At 50.5% G+C, this 21,887-nt stretch overlaps 1 protein-coding gene across 10 annotated transcripts in view; it reads left to right on the top strand.

The window, feature by feature from the left end:
• AMOT (angiomotin) overlaps positions 1-16,968 on the top strand; it is a 59,875-nt gene extending 42,907 nt beyond the window's left edge. For 5 of the 10 annotated variants that reach the window (XM_043974552.1, XM_043974553.1, XM_043974555.1 and 2 more), the window contains 7 exons: positions 3,555-3,704; positions 4,481-4,674; positions 7,343-7,411; positions 10,916-11,032; positions 11,697-11,929; positions 14,484-14,969; positions 15,471-16,968. In XM_043974552.1, coding sequence (XP_043830487.1) covers positions 3,555-3,704; positions 4,481-4,674; positions 7,343-7,411; positions 10,916-11,032; positions 11,697-11,929; positions 14,484-14,969; positions 15,471-15,568 — 1,347 coding nt within the window. In that variant the 3' untranslated portion in view covers positions 15,569-16,968. The remainder of the gene's footprint in view (positions 1-3,554; positions 3,705-4,480; positions 4,675-7,342; positions 7,412-10,915; positions 11,033-11,696; positions 11,930-14,483; positions 14,970-15,470) is intronic. The other 5 variants (XM_043974561.1, XM_043974557.1, XM_043974554.1 and 2 more) reach the window with 3 other exon arrangements.
• The last annotated feature ends 4,919 nt before the right edge of the window (positions 16,969-21,887 follow it).

Here is a 21,887-nt window from a genome sequence, read left to right as displayed (position 1 = left end):
AAGGATGAGGTCTGGTCGCTCGTGTGAAGGCATGGCTGAGTGCAGAAGGCAGCAAACCTGTCTTCCTGGAGATGTGTAGCCCAGGTCTGCTGAAGCAGATGGGAGATTGATCTGGGGAGGTGAGGATAATTTCAGAGATATTGGCCAAGGCCAGACTATGGAGAGCCTTGAGTGGGCCAGCTGAGGAGTTTGGACTTCGTTCTGTATACAACAGGAAGTGGCTGAAGGTTGTTGAGTGGGGGAGTGACAGGAGGAAAGGGAGACTTTGGGAAGATTACCTTGGCCTTCTGTACAGGGGAGACTGGAAACAGGGAGGTCAGCTAGGAGGCTGTCGCAACAGTCCAGGCATGAGGCCTAAATAGTCATGTGTGAGCAAAAAAAGAGGGACGGATAGAAGACTGATTACAGAGGAAGAGCGAGTGGTCCTTTTAGCAATTGGATTGGGGGCAAGAGGCAAAGCTAGATCTGATGCTGTCCCGGAGGAGAGTGTGGGCAGAAATCAGAGTCAGGCAGCCGGCTTGGGGGCTCACAGGGAAAGTTTGGTCCCCAGAATGTTTGAGGTTCTGGCCCGTCTGCATTAGAGCCAAGAAGAGAAGCTGGAATCTAGAGAGTGATTTAGGAGGCTCTCTGGAATGCATTCTGTGGGAGTGAGTACATAGAGAGAAGGAGGCCAAGGACAGAGGCCTGAGGTCCTGGGGAAGCAGAAGAGATTGAGGGTGGGAGAAAGCCAAAGGAAGGGAGAGAATCACCAGGACAGCAGAGCTCAAGAGGGACAAAGGGTTCGAGCACATTAAGGAGGGACAAAATGCCATTGGACTGATTAGGGAGGCCATTACTGAGTGTGGCCAGAAATAGATTTCAGTGGAGAGGTGGGGGCAGGAGCCAGATGGAATGGGGCTCAGGAGAGAGCTGGGGTATGTGGAGCAGCGAGGCGGGGAGGCTGGCTGCCGGTTCAAGAGCTTTGGGCAACACAAGGAAGGGCAACAGGAACTAGAAAAGGCAACAGAACTAAGTGGCAGAGGGGTGGGTTTCGGGTGGGTTTGTTTCTGAAGGACAGGACAAGCTTTTGCCTCTCTAAGATAGAGGGAGAGAAGGACTTAAAGGAGGACTGGGGTAGGAATATGGATTTAAAGATACAAGAGACAGAAGCTGCTGAGAGGACAGAAGCAAGGATGCAGGGTGGAGGGGTTGGTCTGAGAAATAAGAAGAAACAGAGTCCATGGAGATTGAAATGAAGGGAGAAGATGGGAGAAGAGGCCCCGGGGTTGGTTGGTGTCTGTCTGTCTGTCTGTCTGTCTGTCTGTCTCTCTCTCTCTTCCATGCATGCACACAGATAGGGACTGGGCCTGTGATTGCCTCAGTGGACATGAGAACTCCCTCTCCCCAGACATGGCCTCTGCTACTTCTAGTCTTAGGGAGAGTTGCCTAGAGCTGTGGTATCAAACCCCAGTGGCCACATGTTGACTTAGAAAACCACAAATTAACATTATCTATGCTACAGTGTGTGTTTATTTTGTTAAACATTTCCCATTTGACATTTGAAACTGGCTCCCCATTATTCAGGGCCTGAGTTTGACTTGATGATGCCTTTGGTCTAAAAGGTGGAGTGACTTGTGTCAGAGGCAGGGCTTGGTCTGGGCTTTCTGGCTGCTACATCATGAAGAAGCCCCTTCCTTGTGGTGGAGTCTCATGGGAATGATGGGAGGGGCTAGGGAGTTAGTATGCCAAGAACTAGGACTTGGTCAAGGATAAGGCTGGGATAGAATATAGTTAGTACATGTGGAAGGGAGCTTCAAAATCATCTAGTCCAACCTCCTGATTCTACTGAGGAAAAAACTAAGCCCCAGAGAGGGGAAGGGACTTAGGATCGTGGAAAGTCATAGGCAGAAGGGAATTTGGAGGCCAGCTTTCCAGACTGACTTCCCATCATCCCCCCTCCCTTTACACAACATTCTGTCTCTCTCCTTTTTGTCTTTGTATGGACAACAACCTCCCCCACCCCCCCTCCGTCCCCCTCCTCCACCATCCCTGGAATGTTCTGCTTCCTTGCCCTCAGCCCTTGAGATCTATTTCTTCAAAGCTCTGCTCAGGTATCTTTCTTCTTAGGTGAGGCCTTTCCTGATTCCTCCTTCAAATTCCTTTGCTTTTATCTGCTCTATAGATTCTACTTATCTCTTTATTGTGCTCGTACTTTTACTGAATCTAGCCCAGCCCCCAGATTTTACAGAGCAAACTGAGGTCCAGCACAGGGAATGAATTTATCCCAAGTTGTCAGAGAAGCTCAGCTAGAACCCAGGCCACCACCAGGGCCTTTGGGCAGCAAAGCCTGACTCCTTCTCGGGGGTGGGGGGTGGGGTGGGGGGCTTCGGCTCCTTGCCTGAAGGAACGATTGGCTCCTTCTCATTGGGCATGAGCGGATAGAATGTCCTTGGGTCAGAGAGCACCATGTGCCATCCTTTGGCAGTGAGAGAGCCCTTCCAATTCTAGGCTCAACCTCCCCCATTTCCTTCAACCTCTGAAAGAGTAAGGCCCCTGAGGGCCCAGCACCTAGCACAGGGCAGTGCAGAGCAGGGATTTAAGCAGACCAATGGCATGATGTGCAAGCCCTTCACCCAGAGTCTGGTGCATGTGGGGACCAGCCATGGGCTCACCTTCAAATGGCTGCAGTCTTCCCAATGGGACCTGACCAGGGCCGAGGTCAGAGGGATGGCTGGCTGCCTGCCTGGTTCCGCCCCTCTGCCCCTCTTGGTGGAGCACTTTGGGGCTGCCCATCATAGAGCTTAGTGTTTGCTCAAATTTCCCTTGAGGTCTCTTGCTGCTCTTCCTTCCCAATCAGTTGGAGGCCCAGCCAGCACAGCCAGTTGACTGCTTCCACCAAAGACAGGTCGTGGAACAATCCCAATGGCCGTGGGCTAGTGCTTTTTTCTTTATAAACCCCAAATGCCATATTTTTTGTCCACGGAAGCTAGACGTGGGTGCTGCCTGTGTTTCATTGCCTCTCAGTATAAACTCATGGCTTCCTTTAAGTCCCAACTGAAATCCCATCTTGTACAGGAAGCTTTTTCCAGCCCTTCTCAATTCTGGTGGCTTCCTTCTGTTAATTATTTCCTCTTTATCTGGTAGTTGGGAGCTTGTTTGTAGGTATCTGTCTGCTTGTTATCTCTCCCATTAGACTATAAGCTCCTTGAGAAAAGAGACTGGTTTGGGCCTCTTTTTCTATCTCCAGCATTTGGCACAGTGCCCATCACATAGTAGGTACTTAAGAACTGTTTATTGACTGACTAGCTGTCATAAACTTTTGGGAACAAGAGTCAGGATTCTGCGTACGGATGTGGCACCTCTTCCCTAGTGATCGATCTGTCCCCAAGCATTTCACAAACAACACTAACTGAGATTGGACTGTGGGAAACGGGGGCACTCGGGCACTTAGGAGCTGCTCTAGCAGCTTCTAGCTGTACCCTTGGCACAGCCACAGAACCCCAGAGGCAGAGCCGGCTTAGGTTCAGTGCCCAACTCAGCCTCTTCCCTCCCTGCCCCCTCCCATCCTCCTTTAGCTTAAGAAGAAACAAGTGTATGTGGAGAAGGTGGAGAAGATGCAGCAGGCTCTGATGCAGCTGCAGGCTGCCTGCGAGAAGCGAGAACAGCTGGAGAACCGTCTCCGGGCCCGGCTGGAGAGAGAGCTGGAGTCTCTGCGCATGCAGCAGGTAAGAGCGAGCCAGGGCCCCTGGGCTCTCTCTGAGCCGAGGCTGTCTTCTCCAGGAGAGGTGAGGCCCGAGGCACCACTGAGCTTCTTCCCTCCTGCTATCTGGGTTACTGGGCCACGCTCCCTTACTCCTGCTGCATGCCCAGAGCTTCCTCAGTAATGGATACCCGGGCACCAGCTGGTACCAAGGAGCAGGGCAAGAGAGCCCCTTTGGTGACAGGGCTGTACGGCTCTGTGCCTTTCCATGCCATCCAACCCCTAGAAGCCTTCCAAGGAAAGATGACTGCCCATCAGGGCCCTTTGAGGGCATCTGGGCTTAACCCCTGCACTTTGTAGAAGCCCAGAGAATAAAGGGCTTTCCCCAAGGTCATACAGTGAATTACGGCAAAGCTGGATCTAGGCCCCAAATCTCTTGATACCCACCAACTGCCGCCCTCTGGCCATCCCTCCTGTCGTTGTTTCCCTACTATCTCACCATAGTGGAAACACCACCAAATGGTGGCATTGGGTGATGGAAAGAGTCAGAGGACCCAGGGTTAAATCCTGCCTTGTGTGACCTTGGGCAAGTCCCTTCCCTTCTGTGGGCCTCGGTTTTCTCTCTAAAACAAGGGGGTTGGGACAGATGGCCTCGAACAGCCCTTGCAGCTCTGGACCTTGGGGCTGTTCTTCTTCCGTGTCACGGGGAGGCGGCCTCGGGTCATCTCTGGCACCCGGAGAAGAGGCGCCTTTGCCAAACAAGGGCTGGCCCTCCCTCACCTGGGGGATTTGTGCCGCCAGCGTCAAGGCACCTCGCAGGCTGCGGCCAACCTGTCCGAGTACAGCGCTGCAGCGCTCATGGAGCTTCTGCGGGAGAAGGAAGAACGTATCCTGGCTCTGGAGGCTGACATGACCAAGTGGGAGCAGAAGTACTTAGAGGAGACAGTGATGAGGCAGTTTGCACTGGAGACGGCCGCCACAGTGGCTGCGCAGAGGTAAGAAAGCGAGGGGCCCCGGGCTCCAAGGGGCCAGGAGGATGTTTCAGTGGGTGCTTTCCACCCAGTAATGCTGGTTTGCACCCTGTTCCCACCCCTTCCCATCAGCTATCCATCCTGGGCCTCCAATCTGGCTCCTCTCCTCTCTGCCTATTCCCATCAAACTGGCCGGCTGGCTGTTCTAATCCATTCCACTTGGACATTCTGCTTCTTACCTCAGGCTGGGCCTTGTGCCTGGAATGCCCTCTGTTCTCACCTCCACCTCCCAGAAGCCTTAGCTTCCTTCCTTCCTTAGCACAGCTCAGATACCTCCTACATTAGGTTTTTCTTGAGCTTCTAAGTTGTTAGTGTTTGCACCCTCTTGAGATTACTTTTCAGTACTTTGTGTAATTGGGTGAGAGGAGAGAAAAATAAGCATCGATTAAGCACCTACAGTGTTCCTGGAACATGGCTAAGTGCTTTACAATTATTACTTTATTTCATCCTCACAATAACCCTGGGAGGGTAGGTACTGTTATTACCATCATTTTACAGTTGAAGAAACTGAGACAAATAGAGATTATGTGATTTGCCCAAGGTCATACAGCTAGTGAGTGTCTGAGGCTGGGTATGAACTCCTGACTCTAGGCCTAGTGCCACCTAGATGCTCCTTGAGGTCAGGAATGTTCTCTTTTTTCCCTCTGTATCTCTAGTGCCTAGAACCCACAGGGGTTTTAGATGCTTGTTGACTCGACTCCACTGTAGACCCTGTGGCAGCAGGTAGGAAATTCAGAACCAAGGGGATTTTAGACCATAGTAATCCACGCTCAGCTTTCAAAGAAAAGCCAGGGGGCTCAGAGGGGAGTTTGTCTGGCTCCCCTCTCAGGGCTGCTCAGGTCTTTCAGGCCCATGGGGGGTGGGGCAGGGAACAGTTGCCTGGATAGTCTCAAAATGTCACTCGGAATGGGCCATTGCCATCTGATAGCTGAGTAGCGTCTGAGGCATGCCGTGGGGCTGCACAGAACATGAGGCCATTCTTGCCCTTTGGGAAATATTTGAAGGCCGTGTTCCTGGCCACAAGTAAGTGAGCAGGCCCGATGGACACATGCCCATCCCCCTCTCAGGGGCAGGGTGAGGAGAAGGGAAAAGTGCAAGAGAATTTTCTTTTTCTTTTCCCTTATTGGTTGTCCTTTTGGCAGGTTAGAGGTCAAAGGTAAGGGGCAGTCAAATCCTGGCAGATAATGTGTCCCCCCCCTTAGCTAGAGACATCTGAAAGAAGACCCAACATCCCCACCCAGATGGTTAGGCTGTCTGTCTCTCAGATGGAATAGGTGAATCAATTCAAATTCAGTAATTCAAGAAGCATTGACTAAAAACCTACTATGTGCAGAAATGAAAACAAAACTGGCCCTTATGGAAAATTTGTTGAACTAGTCTCCAATCCCTGGGCACTTGGCTTCACTTTCTTTGCTACCATGGAAAGTGCTGCTATAAATAATTTGGTATATGTGGAGCCTTTCCCACTCTTTGGGTGGGGGGGTTGCCTTGTACTGGTGTTTTTAGGTCAAAGGGTATGGCTTAGTTAGTGATATTTCTGGTATAATTTCAAATTATTTGCCAGAATGGTTGGAGCAATTAACAGTCCTACCAAAAGTGCGTTCTAGTGCCTGTTTTTCCTCAGCCCCTCCAACAATTACCTGTCTTGAGCTCATTCAATTTTTATAGTCTGAGGGATGTGAGGTAAAACCTCAAAGATGTTTAAAATTGCATTTCTCTTATTATTAGTTACTTAGCACATTCTTTCTTATTGTGGTTGAAACTGTGCCTGCTCATATCCTTTGACCATACATTTAATTTTGTTTTTTTTTTAGTGAGGCAATTGGGGTTAAGTGACTTGCCCAGGGTCACACAGCTAGTAAGTGTTAAGTGTCTGAGGTCGAATTTGAACTCAGGTCCTCCTGACTCCAGGGCCAGTGCTCTATCCACTGCGCCACCTAGCTGCCCCCATACATTTAATTTTTAGTGCTAGAACCCAGGAAATGTTTGAGTCTAGGAGCTGCAAGGGGCCTTACAGGTTTTCTAGTCCAATTCCCTTGCTTTACAGAGAGAAATTAGGCAAAGGGATTTGCCCAGGGTTCCACATATGGAAGAGCTGGGATTTGAACTCAAGTCCTGGGACTCCCAAATCTAGAGCTCCTTTGACAGCTGTCTGTCACATTCAGTGGTGGCTCATACAAACTTTGGTTTGAAAACATCCTTAGGGAATGCTAGGGACAATAAGTCATCTCAGAATCTAAGCCACTGTTTCCTCTGCGTGGCCCTCGTGTGTGAAGGAGTCATTCCAAAGGGTGGCTCTGAGCATTGGAAGTGCCAGGTTTCCCTTCCATGCTGGGGGGAACAGACACGTGAGGGTTCTAGGCCAGTTCTAGGGGGTGCCTAGGCCATGTTCATTCGGAGACTCATAGAAGGAAAATGGCCTCAAGTTGAGATATTGGCCAAAGCCTTGGAAAAGCCTGCCATTCCGATGACTTCTACCAATGTGCTTGATCCAATCAGTGCGTGTCCATCTAAATGGCCAGTCAAGAAAACCCCATCTAAAGAGTGAGGACTCCATTCCCTAACTGGGTTTCCATTTTCTCTGCTGCCATTCTAAGTTTTTTCTTCTCATATACCTTCCTTCCCTCACTAGATCGCACATCAGTGGAAGCTCCACTCAGAAAGGTCTACCTCAAGACTGGTGGAATATTCTTCACAAAAGGTTTCTCTCATGTCTGGATGCTGCCCTTTCCTTTGATTAAGCTCCATATTTCCCCTTTTCCCAGAATCATTCCATACTCTTCAAATCTGTCTAGAGTAGTTGTATTGAAACATGACATTTTTAGAGAGAGGTAAGGGCTTGATCCAGTGTACACAAAAGAATATAGAGTAGAGCCAAATTAGAACCATAGGATTTTGAAGAGCTAGCTAATCCGGTCTCCTCACTTAGTTTCATATGTTGGTATTAAGAGGAGACAAATTCAGTTTGAGAGCAAAAACGAAGTATCTCATATCCCAAGTAATTTCTTCTAGCCTAAACACTGACTACCATTGGGTGGAATGTTGGTTGGTTGGTTGGTTTTCATCTGGTGAGGTCATTTTCCTCCTCCTTGTACTACAAGGTTCAGTCACTGTCCCTAGGACCTCCCAGCACCAAACTTTGAAAGGTCTCAACAACATAGAAGGAGTTGTATGTCACAGGACCAGTCTGGAGCATTTTGGCCGCCCTGCCACTTGGGCAGCCACTCCCAGTAGAAAACAAATATTGCTTGAGGGTAAGAACTGCTCCATTTGGGGCCTAATACTCTGTCCGGCACATAGTAGGTACTTTATGAGTGCTGGTTGAATTGACTTAAAAGTAGTGTGATATAGGGCAAAAGAGCACTGGATTGGGGGAGATGAAGGACTCCAGTCTTGCTGGGTCACCTTCATTAGGCCTCTTCCCCCCTCCCCAGGGCCTCTATTTCCCCTCTATAAAATGAAGAGGTTGGAATAGATGATCTAACTCTAAACCCAAGCTGCTAAGGGCCCCCTTCTTGTGCCAGGGTGGGGCTTCTCTGCCTGTTTCCTCCCAAGAATTCTTCCAATTGCCCCACATTTGGAGGCCCTATGCCTGAGGTTCTCAGATTATCCATCCCAATTAGCTGGCAGGGCTCAGGGCCACTAAAGTAGGCTCTTACTCAATGCCAGTGGAAGCTGGCCCTGCCTTGGCCCCAGCTGCCCCCCTTGTCCCGTAAAATTAGCCTTTGCCCATTTGCTCTAGATCATGGAGCATGGATTAAGCTGGGAGGACCCTTAGAGGTCACCTCCTGCAGTCCTTTCATTTGCTGCCTTGTTTGAGGCACCCAGTCAGCTGGTGCAAGACACCTTGGCAGTCCAGGCTCTGCTGCTGGAGGTGCCCTTTTCCTCCTCAGGACCTCTGCTATACCACAGACACTCCCAGAGGAGCCTAGGACATGACCTCTACTAGGAAACAGAAGTTGACATTGCTGGGGCACAATCTGTAACTTCCACTGTAGCCCCTTGGGAGGCAGTCTGGAAGGGGGGTCCCCCACTGCCAAGCCCTGACTAACTTTGTAGGGCTGGTCAGCAGGCCATGGGTGCCACAGCAGCCCTCAAAACCTCTACCCTTGGCATAGGTCCTTGCAAGAGCTTGGCTTACTGTGGCATGGCCCCCAAAAGCTCGCCCAGTGTTTCCTACAGGTGAGGCACCTGGCAGGACTCCTAATGAAGGGTCCTTGAAGTTGCTCTGGCCAATTAACTGTATCTTGATGAGATGCTGGCCACAGACATAAGTGGCTTAGTGAACAGAATGCTGGGTCTAAATCCAACCTGAGACACTTACCAGCTCTGTCCCCATGAGTATGTCACCTAACTTCTGTCAGTTTCCTCATCTGCACAGAACTCATAACTGCCTACTTTAGAGACTTATTATGAGCAAAGGTACTTGGGCCTCCATGGGCCTGGAGAAGGAAACCAGGCAATAGGAGAAGGGGAAAGTGGGGGAGGAAGAGAAGTGAGGCTGAGAGAGCCCAGGCTGGGTACCAGGAAAATACTCACAAAGGTACTTTATAAACCTTCATGTGCTGGAAAAATGCATGTTGGTCGTATTATGAAAGTTAGGACAGGCAGTCCCCAGATATGAATGAGGAAGTATCAGAATGCATTCTGGGGCTCAGAGGACCATAGAGACTACCTAACCCAAAGCCCATGGCCTGCCCAGGCAGTGGGGCATTTCTCCTTCTTCTGGATTCCTGTCTCACGGGTAGAGAAACTGAGTCTGATCAAAGAGCTTCTGGAACTTCCCCACAGTCAGACACACTGTAAATGAGCCTGACCCCATGGCTAGAGATCTGGAGCTGGGGTTAGGAAATCAGGGGTTTCAAACACACCTCAGAGACATGTTAGCCGTGGATCAGGCACCTAGCCGAATAGTGTGACACTCCTGCAGTGACAGCGTACATATAAGGGGCTTGGTAAAGCAGCCTAGGACCATGATGGATCGCCTTTGTGACACTAGCCATGGTGCCCCAGGCCATTCCCACAGGGTGGTGCCACATCTCTAGGCCAAGCAGACAGGGTTGCCAGTGCTGCCCTGCTCCCCACACACAGATGCCCATTTCCTTAGGTGCCCAGAGCAGAGAAGAGGAGAGAATTAGTGGCCATGATAGTGAGTGAGCATGTGGAAACTTTCAGATCTCTTGAGTGCTTATGGGTGCCGGGCCTAGTTTCTCTCCCCTGCTTTTGCCTTCCCCGCTTCCTGGGGCCCAAACACACCAGGGATTGTTAACAGCATGGGCCTCAGGCATTGGCAGTGGAGGCCACCTTTGTCAGGAGCGAAAGCCAAAGCCCTATTCAGTGACAGTAGCAGTCATGGCTGGTGTGTGTGTGTGTGTGTGTGTGTGTGTGTGTGTGTGTGTGTGTGTATGTGTGTGTACACGTACGTACTTCAAGCCCATCCTGGAGCCTGTGAGTGGCTGATTCCCCAAGCTCTTCCCTTAACAGCCTGTGGCCAGATGGGGGTTTCAGGCCTGGAGCCCATACTGCTTTGCTTCCAGCGAATCAGGCTGAGTCGGGGTTCCGGGGGCTTGCTAGGCTAGGCTGGCCAGAGCAGTGGGAACGTGCTGCCCCTTTCTTAGTTTGGGGTCGGGCACAGATTGCCTTTTGTGGGGCGTTAGGGGCCCATGTCCTCTTTGGGCTTTGTTGCTTTGCTCCCCCTCACTCCTCAAGCTTTCAGATCTTGCCTGACTCGTACCCAGCTAGCAGTCTGGCACGGTTACCACTAGTTTGGCTGTAGAATGGATGTCCTGGAGGGGAGGAGGAGAGAGAGGAGCAGGGAGGAAGGGAAGTCAGGTGAGCAGGAGCCTTAGCATGGAGGCCAGCAGAGGAAGGGAAAAGGTGCTCCACTGGGCACCTAGGCCCGAGCTGATGATCTGAGCAGTTGGGATGGGGAGGAGAGCTACCATCTGAGGGGACTGAGGCAGAGGCTCCTTGACTTATTCCCCGAGGATTGGTCCCGGGTCTCAGAAACATCCCTCAGCGATCTGCTCCAAGTTCCTGTGCCTATGACCCTTTCCTGAGATTCATAGATGTGAGAACTTGGGTGTGGAGCCTGGAGTCACAGGTGGGCCCCAGTTTAGCCCTTTCCAGAAATTCTTCCGAAGGAAGAGAGCCCACCTTTGCCTTGGCAGCCCTCCCAACATCCTTTTCTCATTTCCTTATCTAGGGACACGACTGGCAACTCTCCTAACACCAGCTATGACAAGTCCCTGGAAGCACGTATTCAGAAGGAGGAGGAAGAGATCCTACTGGCCAATAGGAGATGCCTTGATATGGAGGGCAGGTAATTGGGGGCGGCAGCGGTCTGGATTCCAATGGAATGCCTGGTGGAGACATCGAATTCCCCACAGCTGGGAAATCAGAAATGTTTTTCTCTCTCCCATCCTCCACCCCCCCCCCCCCAAGGCCATGAGGCTCCCTGAACCTCAAGATCTGAAAACTAGGCAAAGTGACCTGGGCCATGCCTTTAGATTTGGTTGCTGCCTTTTCCGTGGCTTCAGCCAGGGTGCGAGCCTTTTTTCTTCTCCCACTGTTCTCTGGTCATTGCAGTTAGAGAGGTAAGAAAGTTGTCCATTGGACATGAGAGGCTGAGCCCATCCCTCCTCCTCAAGCAGATTCTGAGTTGGTGTCCCTCTTCAGACACTGTCCGCTCTCAGTTAGTTGTCTCTACCTGAAGATTCCTGGCTTGGTGGCAAGAGATCCTCAGTCCTCTGTCACTACTATCACTGTCTCTTTGCTGTTACCCTCCAAAATGGCCCACAGTTGCTAATTCCCAATCTGTCCATGGTTTTCCCAGGCAACAGGGCATTTCTTCCTGGCCTGGACTCAGTCTTCCTCTGCACTGCCCTGCATAGCCACATGCCCTTGGGGTGATGTTTCCACCCCCTCCCGCACCCCAAGGTGCTGCCCAAGGCCCAAAGGCTGCTTTCCCTTGTTTTCTCTAACAGGATTAAGACCCTCCATGCCCAGATCATTGAAAAGGATGCCATGATTAAGGTTCTCCAGCAGCGTTCCCGAAAGGAGCCCAGCAAGACCGAGCAGCTGGCACCCATGCGCCCGGCAAAGTCCCTGATGTCCATTTCTAACGCCGGCTCAGGTTTGATCCCTCACTCCTCCACCCTCAGCAGCACCCCCATCCTGGAAGACAAGCGTGAGAACAAGAGCTGGAAGGGGAGTTTAGGTAATGAATAGGGAGCTGCTGGGAGAAACAGGCATTGATGTTCCTCAGTGAGGCCAGCCACCCAGCAAGGGGAGGGGAGCTGTCCAGCAGCTAGTAGCAAGCTACACCCTCAGCAAAGGAAGGTCTTGCAGCAATGCCTCCTGTGGCTGAGGCACATGTTGGTATCTCTCAGTAGTTGAGGCCACAGCCTGGGTCAGGATGCTGGGCCTGCTGGGAAGGGGGAGGGATGAGAATTGGGTCTTCCATAGTCGCTGCCATCCAGCCAAGGCCTGACCCTACTTTAGCTATGGGGGCCTTTCCTGGCCTCTTCAATGTAGTTTTCCCTGAACTGAGGGCTTTGCAGCTTACTCCCATGCGCCAGGAAGCATTGATGGTCCTTATGAGTTCTCTTTGATCCATGGGACAGGTAGGGCATGTGCTCCTTCTGAGGTCAGGAGTAGAAGATGAGAGGCCCTCTGGCCCACCTCCCCCAGCTCAGTGACTAGGAAGATATCCATGATTCCATTGGACTCTGTAGGAAAGCCTCTTGAAGGCAGGGCCTGTTTTGTTATCTTGTCTTTGTGATCTCAGGGCCTTTGACATAGTAACAGTCACATAACATTGATTGGAACCCAGCCGAATCTCAGCTTTTAGAAGTTTCAGGATTTAATTACAATAGTATATTCGACTCTGGTCACCCAATAAGTACTGCATTGCCATTGTTTCCCTGCATCTTGGTGATTTCAAATAGCCTCGGGGGCGGGAGAAAGGAACCATCATTTCTATTGGCAGATGGCAATTGGTGACTCATTTGGAACTTGTAGTGTTAGAGGCTTGCCCAGGGCATTGTGAAGGATCACATGGCAACAACGTGAGGGCAGATTGCTCCCGACTCTCCACTATTCCCAGAGTCAATGAAATTACCTCCAATCTAGGTGACCACCTGAGACTAAGTCTTGGAAATGGTTCTGGACATTGTCCTCCATCGGATGAGCTCTGCTTGTGCACGGCTGGTGGGATGGGTCAGTTTTTTAGTGGCCAGAGCTCTGAGCTCAGCAAGAGGAGCCACCTTTGCCCTCCTGGGTTACTTCCTTTTCAACTGGCCTGAAGTCAAGGGCATTTATTCTCTTTTTTGAAATTAAAGAGCAGGATTTGTAGGTGCCCGTGTGAAGGGCAGATGCAACTCAAGAAGACCTAGGTTGTTCTTTCAAGTGAGCCATCTCCCTTGGCCCACTGGCCAAGGGCATTTTGGTCTTGTCCAATTACAGGATCTCCTTGGTGGGGAGAACCTCTTGATGTGGAAGGTCCCTCCATTCGTGCAGACCAGCAGCTCATCTATACTGGTCCGGAGCATGGAGAGGTTTATACAGCTAGTATGTATGTGTCAGGCAAGACTGAAACCCAGGTGCAGGCTCAGACCCACTCAGGAGCATGAGTGAACTCTCTCTCTCTCTCTCTCCCCCTCTTCTTTTCCCTCTTTTCTTTGCCTCCCCTCCCCTTTTTCTCCATTTCCTTCCCTTCCTCTTGCATATACAGAAGATAGTCTTTTTTTCATTTATGAGAGGAAGGTATGTATAGATGAGCAAAATGAAGCCCTTCTATATAGCACATTAAACCTGCTCTGTGTCTATCTCTGTCTTCATCTGTCTGCCTCTCCCTCCCTTCTTCCCTTCCTCCTTCCTTTCTTTATTCCCTCCTTCTCACTGTCCCTTCATCCCCCCTCTCCCTTCCTCCTTCCTACTCTCCCTTCATCTTTTTCTCCTTCCTTCTCCGCCTCTCCCTCCCAGAGTTGGTAGAGAATGGTTTGCCAGAGTGGAAGAGAAGACTCATATTGCCTGAATATCCATGCGATGGTTTAAGCCACAAGTATTTGGATAGAGAGACTTCTCCAGCTGAGATGCGGTTCTCCATTTTATTTGCTGGACAGGCTGTTGCTTTACCCTTTGAGAAAATGGACTTGTTTGAGTTCTAAAGGGAGACTTTTATCCATCCAGAGGGTCCTTCAGCTTGTTCCTGAGAGCTTCAGTGGCTTGGCTTTGCTTGTGAGAACACTAAGGGAAGAGGCAGTGTGCCTCAGTGGATGATGCTGGCCTTGGAGCCAGGAAGATCTTAAATAAGACCCTGGGCAAATCACTTCACCTCAGGTTGCCTCGGTTTCCTCCTCTGTAAAATGGGGCTAATAGCACCTGCCTTCTGGAGTTGTGAGGCCCAAAGGAGAGAATGGCCACAAGCAGATAAGGTGGCCTTCAAGCGCAGGAAGAATGGCAGTTAATAGCATCGTTGTTGTGAGTGTCCGCTCGGCCCTGGATCAGGTGGACAACGCCCAGTGAAGTGCCTTGTTCTCCAATTTGGTTGAACCTCCCTCTTTCTGTCCCTTGAGTGTCCCTGCCTTATCTTTGGTCCCCATCCTTGGTGGTGACAGTCATCATTGGGAATAGGCCAGAGACCCAGGCCGGGGCATTGGCAAAGCACATTGGGGTCACAGGAAGAATTCAGAATTCAGACACCTCTGTAGTCACCAGCTGGCCTCCCATGCCTTCCACTGTGCCCTCATCTTCTCCTCTTCCCTTCACAGGTGTCCTCCTGGGCACAGAATGCCACTCTGAGTCATCCATCCCTTCTACCCCATCTTCCCCACCACTTTCAGCTCACTCCAAGACAGGCAGCCGTGACTGCAGCACCCAGACAGATCGTGGAACCGACCCAGCCAAAACTGCCACTGCCGCCAATGCCACTGCCGCCGCTGCTACTACCACTACCAGTACCGCCACTGCCACTGGGCCCGGGCCTGAGGCCGTAGCTGCAGCCACAGTCGCAGCTCTTGTCTCTCCTGCAGCTCCTGCTCCTGCTCCTGCTCTTGCCGCTGCTGCCGCTGCCGCCACTGCCAGCACCGCTGTCGCTGCTCCCGCTGCTGTCGGGGCCGCCGCTGGGGCCGCTGCCACCGGGGCCACTGCCGGGGCTGCTGCTGGGGCCGCTGCTCCCTCTTCTCTCCACCCAGCCACCAGCCCTGGACCGGCTCATTTCCCTGCTCCAAACTTGACCTATAATTCCGACAAGACAGGTAGGTGACCCATTCTCTGCATTAGCCCAAATGCTCCCTTGGGAGCTTCTGGTCCCTATCGCCTTGTCCTTCGGTGTCTGCTTAGTCTCCGGTGGGCCTCAAGTGACTCAGGGTGACCCTAGGTGGGTGTTGTTAGGGAGATTGTCAATAACGATGAAGGCATCTCTCATGAGATCTTCCAAGTGGAATGGATGGGGAGGAAAGTTTGCAAATATTGTCGCGAGCATCAGGTTTGCAAAGAATCTAAGAAGGGACTGGGCCCCCAACATAGCAATGGGGAGTAAAAACAGGGAAGGGCTACCTCTGTACTGAGTCCCTACCATCCCACTAGTGGCTTAAAGGGTTCCCTGAACTTGTCTTTCTGTCCCAAGAAACTGATTTGAATCTGTGTGTGTGTGTGCGCGCGTGCGTGTATATGTGCATGTGTGTGCATGTACGTGTGTGTGTGTGTGTGTGTGTGTGTGTGTGTGTGTGTGTGTTGTCATCTCTGCTTCCATTCAGATGGGCCGGCTGTCCGCTCTGGTGTGGAAAGAAAAGTGAGCATTCGTTCTTCAGGACAAGACCATCCAGATGTGGAAATTGTGGAATATCTCATCTGAACAGGCCAACATAGAGATGCCGCCAGTCACCAAGATCATACTTTATCTTTTGTTTTTTCCAGAAAGTCTTTTTGTTTAGAAAAAGGGCAGTCCTTGAGTTTGAGGAATAGTCATTCCCTCCCACTTTAGTGATAAAACCTTAAAAGGCAGAGTAATTAGAATGCGCTTGAAATTAGGGTTGGATTTTTTTTTTTTGCTTGTTTGAATACTGGAAGTGCTCCTGTCCGGATAGAAAACCACTGTCTTAAATGCACCAAGTTTGGTTGTCAATTTCAGCCGTTTAATACTGCCAGTGACACATTTATTTGTACCGTGAAGATGAGAGGCTTGGACCACCTAGCCATCATCTAGACCATCAGTCATGCAGAGGAAGTGCTATTTGACGGCCAGGGGCCTGGGGGCTGGGACTCTGGCCCTCTGCCCACAGCCCCCTTCCCTCAGTTTACCCACCTTGATTGTTGGGGATCTGGCCACTGGCTTTTTGCATGCAGATTTCCAAAAACATCTGTCCTCCAGAACAGGTTAGATACCAGAAAATCGCTTAGAGAGGGATTCATATCCTCTTGCATCTCCTGCAAGGTCCAAGAGGAATATTGCCTCCCCTGGGCTCTTTCCAAAGACCAAAGGATGTGTCTGGTGGCAGATGGTATCCTTTGCAATGCTAGTCATGGCCTAGAAACAACCTGTTTCATCTCCCACCTTCCTCAGCTCTGCCTCTCGAGGCCTGTATGGTTGTGACCCTAGCTGGGATGGCATTGAAAGCCCAGAGCCCTAAGGTGCAGAGAGGGGAGATGGCAGTCCCCAGCCACTTCTTCTCATCACCAATTATACCACTTGAGGGGGCAGCCTTACCAGACCTTTTAGAAAGCAGCAGGGAGATGGGTGTGAGGGTAGGAACCAAAGACATTCTCCCCAGATAGAAGCGCTATGGGAGACTTGAAAGTGGGAGACAGGACTCAAATTCCAGCTCCCACACTTACTAGCTGTATGACTGTGAGCAAACTGCTGTTCCTCTCTGAGCCCGTTTTCTCATCCGCACGACCTACCTCACAGGCTTCTGGTGGGGCAGGTGCTTCATCCATTGTAAAGCATCCTAGAACTGTGAGTTGGTAGAGGGCCTCCCTGTTCCCCACAGCAGGTCCCTGCCCTGTGAATGAAGAGGTGGACTCATTAGGAGCAATGTCTTTCCCAGTCATTGCAGTGGGGAGGGGTGGGGGGTGGGGGTGGGCAAAGGGGTTTGGGTTTCCAATCCAGACAGCTGGAAGAATAGGCATGCTCCGGACACCGTAATAATTATAACGTTCATGCATCTATTCATACATACGATAACCTTAGAGCCAGGAGAGACCTTCCATAGTAGTTCATCCCTCGCTTTTTGTTTTTTTGTTTTTTTGGGGTTTTTTGTGAGGCAATTGGGGTTAAGTGACTTGCCCAGGCTCACACAGCTAGTAAGTGTGTAAAGTGTCTGAGGCTGGATTTGAACTGAGGTCCTCCTGAATCCAGGGCCAGTGCTCCATCCACTGTGCCACCTAGCTGCCCCCCCTCGCTTTTTGTTAATGGTGGAGGAGACATTGAGAGGAGGAGCAGTGATGTGCCCAGGGTCATAATAGAGAGCCCAGGGCAGAGCAGAAACTGGAACGGAGGCCAGTGCTCTTTCCACTGGACTGCACTGCTCTATTTGTTGGCGGGGGTCTTCTGCAAGGATTCCCCTTTTAATGAGCCAGGGCTGGAAGGGAAGGTGGGGGGAAGCGGCCGGCTGCCGGCCTTCCCCATGGGTTTGCTGGAATTGCCATGTCTCCTTCACTTCCTGTTTCCTCTCTCCACCTTCACCCCGAACCTCCTCCAAGTAAAAGCTTTAGGCTAGGGGCGCCTCCATGTACTTCCTGGGCTCTTCTCTGAGTTCCTAGTGGAACCCCAGCATTGGTTACAGCTTTTCAGCAGCTCTGGGTCATGTGCTCCATTAACCGCCAGAATGTAGCTGTTCTTCTTGTTCCTAATGTGACAGCAGTTCAAGGAAAAGCTTCCCAGGACAGTCAGCTTCTCCCGCCCCCCAGCCCTCCACACAAAGTCAGCTTCTTTTCTTTTCCTACATTTTCTCGGAAGGTCCCAGAATTGCAGAGGGGTTCTGCTGGCTTGGACACCTGGGTGATCAGGGAGGGCATTTCTCAGAATTTCAGTGGGGCCTCCACGACTCCCCGCCCCCCATGCCCCAGTTTGTCACCAGCAGCTGTCTATATGAACCTAAATACTTCTCTTTCAAAAGATCTTGAAATGGGTCTTGTTTCTTCTGATTTCAGGTGTATGGGAGAAACCTCAAGTTTCTTGTTAGTGGCCACTTCGGGGCCCTCTCTCTGGCCCCTACCTATCTATGCATTTCTCTGGCACCTTCACTAGGACTTCCTGGGGACTGGGGCTTGGCGGGGCGGGTGGGGGGGAGGGGGCATCAGGGAAGCTTGGAGGCAATGCTAACCCATGGACCAAGCATCTTCACTGGTCCGGAGTAGCTCAATACAAAACGCTTATCAGTAATGTTTCTCTCCAATCGACTTCTATCCAATAGATGTATTTTAGGGTTTGGGCTTTTCTTTTTCTTTTCTTGTTTTAAGCAAAGTGCATATTTTTGAATTTGGTATCGTGTTAATGAAGGCTTTACTTTTAATGCTGCTTTTTTGAGTTTCGGGGTAAGGGGATGGGAGGGGAGGGAGGGAGGGGGGCACAAAGCCAAGGGATCGTGGGAAGCACCACTGGATGCAACCCAAGGGTTAAGTCTTGTTGAGAAAGTTTGGGGTGGATGTTGGCTGCCCTTTGGGTGGGGGGAGGGGAAAGAGGGGAAGGGAGAGGGGAGGGGGGAGGGAGAGGGGAAGGGGGAGGGAAGGGGGGAGGGGGGGTCTTTTTGCTTTTGCTTTCTAAAGGGCCCTTAGAAACTCTGCGAATGAATGAGGCAGCTTTAATTCTGAAAGTGTGTACATATGCACTAGTTTATAAATTATATCATCCTATCTAGTAGTCATAAAATCTCAAATTAAAAAAATTGTGATTTTGTGTGTGTGTGTGTGTGTTGAGGATGTTTATTTAAAACGTCTGCCTTCTTACTGCCAGTGTTTTCTGAAGGAGGGAGTTGGGCGGTGGGCTGACCCCTAACACCTGTTCCCGTCCCAAGCCATCCTTCACCATCTCTAGTTCTAACGCCATCCTGTTCTGTCCTGGTAACACCACCCAATAAAAGCTCTCTAGAAATTTGCTTGGGGTCTAATTTGTGCATCTCTGCTAACTGGTGAGTTCTTTCTTCAGTGACCCGACTGCCTCCTTCAAAAAGGCCTCAGTGGCCTGTGCCTTCCCAATTTCATCCACACTGTGGCTCCAGCATGAGGAAGCCCCGTAGGCCATTCTAACATAGGGCATGGCCAACTGGTTTGTTTGGTGACCCGATGAGATAAATGGAGAAGGATGCGTTTTGGAGGAGCCCTTCGATGCCCTTGTTCTCATGCCAGTCCAGAAGTTTGGGCTGAAGGAGGTCATTATACAAAGCAAATCAGTGTGCCCTCCTCCCACACTCACAGAGCAAGTTAGCTCTTCACACTGTGAGGCTTTCTCCTTGTGAAAACAAGCTGAGTGGGCAGCCTGTGAGCAAAGAACCCAACGGAATTCCGCGCGAATGACAATTCACATCGCCAATGTCCACAGAACAACGCTTGGATGTATGTTCTCATTTGTCACTGGAGCTGGTGGGGGAAAGGCTGGACGGTCCAGACCGACAGAGCCTAAGGCCAAATTCCAGATCCACTCCTCTCTACCTGCATGGCCTTAGGCAAGTCTCATCCCCTCTGGGAGCCTTGACTCCCTTATTTATAAACAGGGGCAAGAGAATCTAGCCATTCCATATCAAAAATTAAAATGGGGGTGTTAGAGTAGCTGATCTCAAATGTCCTACCCATAATATCCCGGGGCAGGTAGGTGGTGCAATGGATATCGCACTGGCCCTGAAGTCAGGAGGACCTGACTTCAAATCTGACCTCAGATGCTAGCTGTGTGACTCTGGGCAAGTCACTTAACCCTAATTGTCTCAAAAATCCTGGGACATCTCCAGTCGTCCTGATGTATATATTGCCACAGGACCCAGATGACTTTTGAGGAGAGAGTAAGGCTGATGACCTTGCACAGCGCTCCCTTAAATCCACGGCAAGTCATGGTATTGAGTCCTCTTTGAGATCAAAGGACAACAACAATATCCCAGACACTTCTAAGGACTTCCCCATCTCTGGGTCTTGTGTCCCTCTCAGACACATAAGAGGTTTGCACTCAGTGTCTCTAAGCTCCCACTCAACCTGTGCTCCCTCCCTGTAAAATGAAGGGGGAAACCAGATAGGCTCTAAAGTTCCTTTCTATTTTTTTTCAGGGCAATTGGGGTTAAGTGACTTGCCCAGGGTCACACAGCCAGTAAGTTTCAAGTGTCTTGAGTCCGGATTTGAACTCAAGTCCTCCTGAATCCAAGGCTAGTGCTTTATCCACTGTGCCACCTAGCTGCCCTCCTTTCTATTCTTTTTTTTCTTTTTTTTTTTTTAGTGAGGCAATTGGGGTTAAGTGACTTGCCCAGGGTCACACAGCTAGTAAGTGCTAAGTGTCTGAGGCCGGATTTGAACTCAGGTACTCCTGACCCCAGGGCTGGTGCTCTATCCACTGCGCCACCTAGCTGCCCCTCTTTGTATCCTTTTTAATAAGATACCTTCCACCCATGATAACTTGTAATCCTAAAGCACCTCCCCTCTCTTGGCCTCAGTTTTGCATCTATAAAATGGGGGGATTGGACTCAGTGGCCTCTAAAGTCCCTCTCAACTCTTGAACATCCCATGATTCTAAGTCACATTCCTCTCCTTGGGCCTCAGTTTTTACCCTCTGCTACAGAAAGGGGTTGGACTCAGTGGTCCTAAAAGTCCCATCCAGCCTGTGACCCCGAATAGCTTCCACTCTCTGGGCCTCAGTTTCCCCCTTTGAAATGAGGGTTTGGATTGGATGATCTCTAAGGTCCTGGAAACCTTGTGACCTACTGAACTCACCACAAACGCAGGCCCTGAAGGTCCTTAATGCTGGCAACAACTGGCTGGGGATGTGGAGATCTGCCACCTCCCCACGACTCCACCCCCGAGCTCCTAAACGACTTAATAGGGACTTTTGTCTGCATTCATCATGACATTTATTTGAGAGTGAGAAGTGCTTGGTATTGCCTGCCCCCACCCTGCCCAGCCCATCTGCACCTGTGTGGAGGGGAGGAAGCATCCATCTCTGGAGGTGTCAGGGAAGGAAGGAGGGAGGAAGTCCTGGGATGGTGGGCCTTAGAGGCCAGGGCTCTTAGGGCAGCTTTCAGAGGTTCTGTGACCTTGGATGGGGGAAAATGCTATCTTTATTTTCACCAGCCTTTGGTTTCCTTTGGAATCCTTTAATTTTATGCATTTACAAACCTGATTCTGAGAAGGGGGTCTGGGGGCAGCTAGGTGGTGCAGTGGATAAAACACTGGCCCTGGATTCAGGAGGACCTGAGTTCAAATCCAGCATCAGACACTTGACACTTACTAGCTGTGTGACCCTGGGCAAGTCACTTAACCCTCATTGCCCCTCCAAAAAAGAAAAAAAAGAAGGGGTTCCATAGGCTTCCCCAGACAGACTACCTAAGGGGCCCCAATCGATGGCCCAGGCTCTAAGGTGCTGGAGGAACTGTGGGTTAATGCCTCCACAGTGTCTCCAGACTATGACCCCTTATCACCTCCTCCCATCTGGATTGTTGCACTAGCTGCTGGTGGATCCCCACTCCAATCCATCCTCTGCTCATGAAACTCTAGTGGCTCCCTATCACCTGCTCCCCTTCATTCACTTTATAATCCAGTCATTTTGGTCACCATATGGTTCCTCATACAGCCCTCCATTTCTTCCCATCTCTTTGCCTGGTACATACTCCACTTCTACATTGCTTTGGATCCGTTTTGTTTCCTTTGTATACCTGCCCATGTGTATACACACATATACGTGTGGTCGATATACACACACATATGTATGTATGTGTATGTATGTGTTTACATATATACATACATGTGTGTATTATATATATACATGTATGTATATATCACATATGCATACACATATAGTGTTTCCCTTGACAGAATATAAACTTCTTGAGGGCAGGGATTATTAGACTTTTAGCCTAGTCCTGTCTGAGTCCTACACGGTGCCTGATAGATAAGAAAAGACTTCTTAGGGTACATGACTATTGAGTTGGGCTTCCCAATGGAGCTATTTGGCTCCCACTAACTCTCTAGTCACTAAACAT

Source organism: Dromiciops gliroides, chromosome X, assembly GCF_019393635.1.
Source record: "Dromiciops gliroides isolate mDroGli1 chromosome X, mDroGli1.pri, whole genome shotgun sequence".
Taxonomy (NCBI): Eukaryota; Metazoa; Chordata; class Mammalia; order Microbiotheria; family Microbiotheriidae; genus Dromiciops; species Dromiciops gliroides.
Note: the sequence above shows the minus strand (reverse complement) of the source record. Positions and strands in the feature narration are given on the sequence as shown.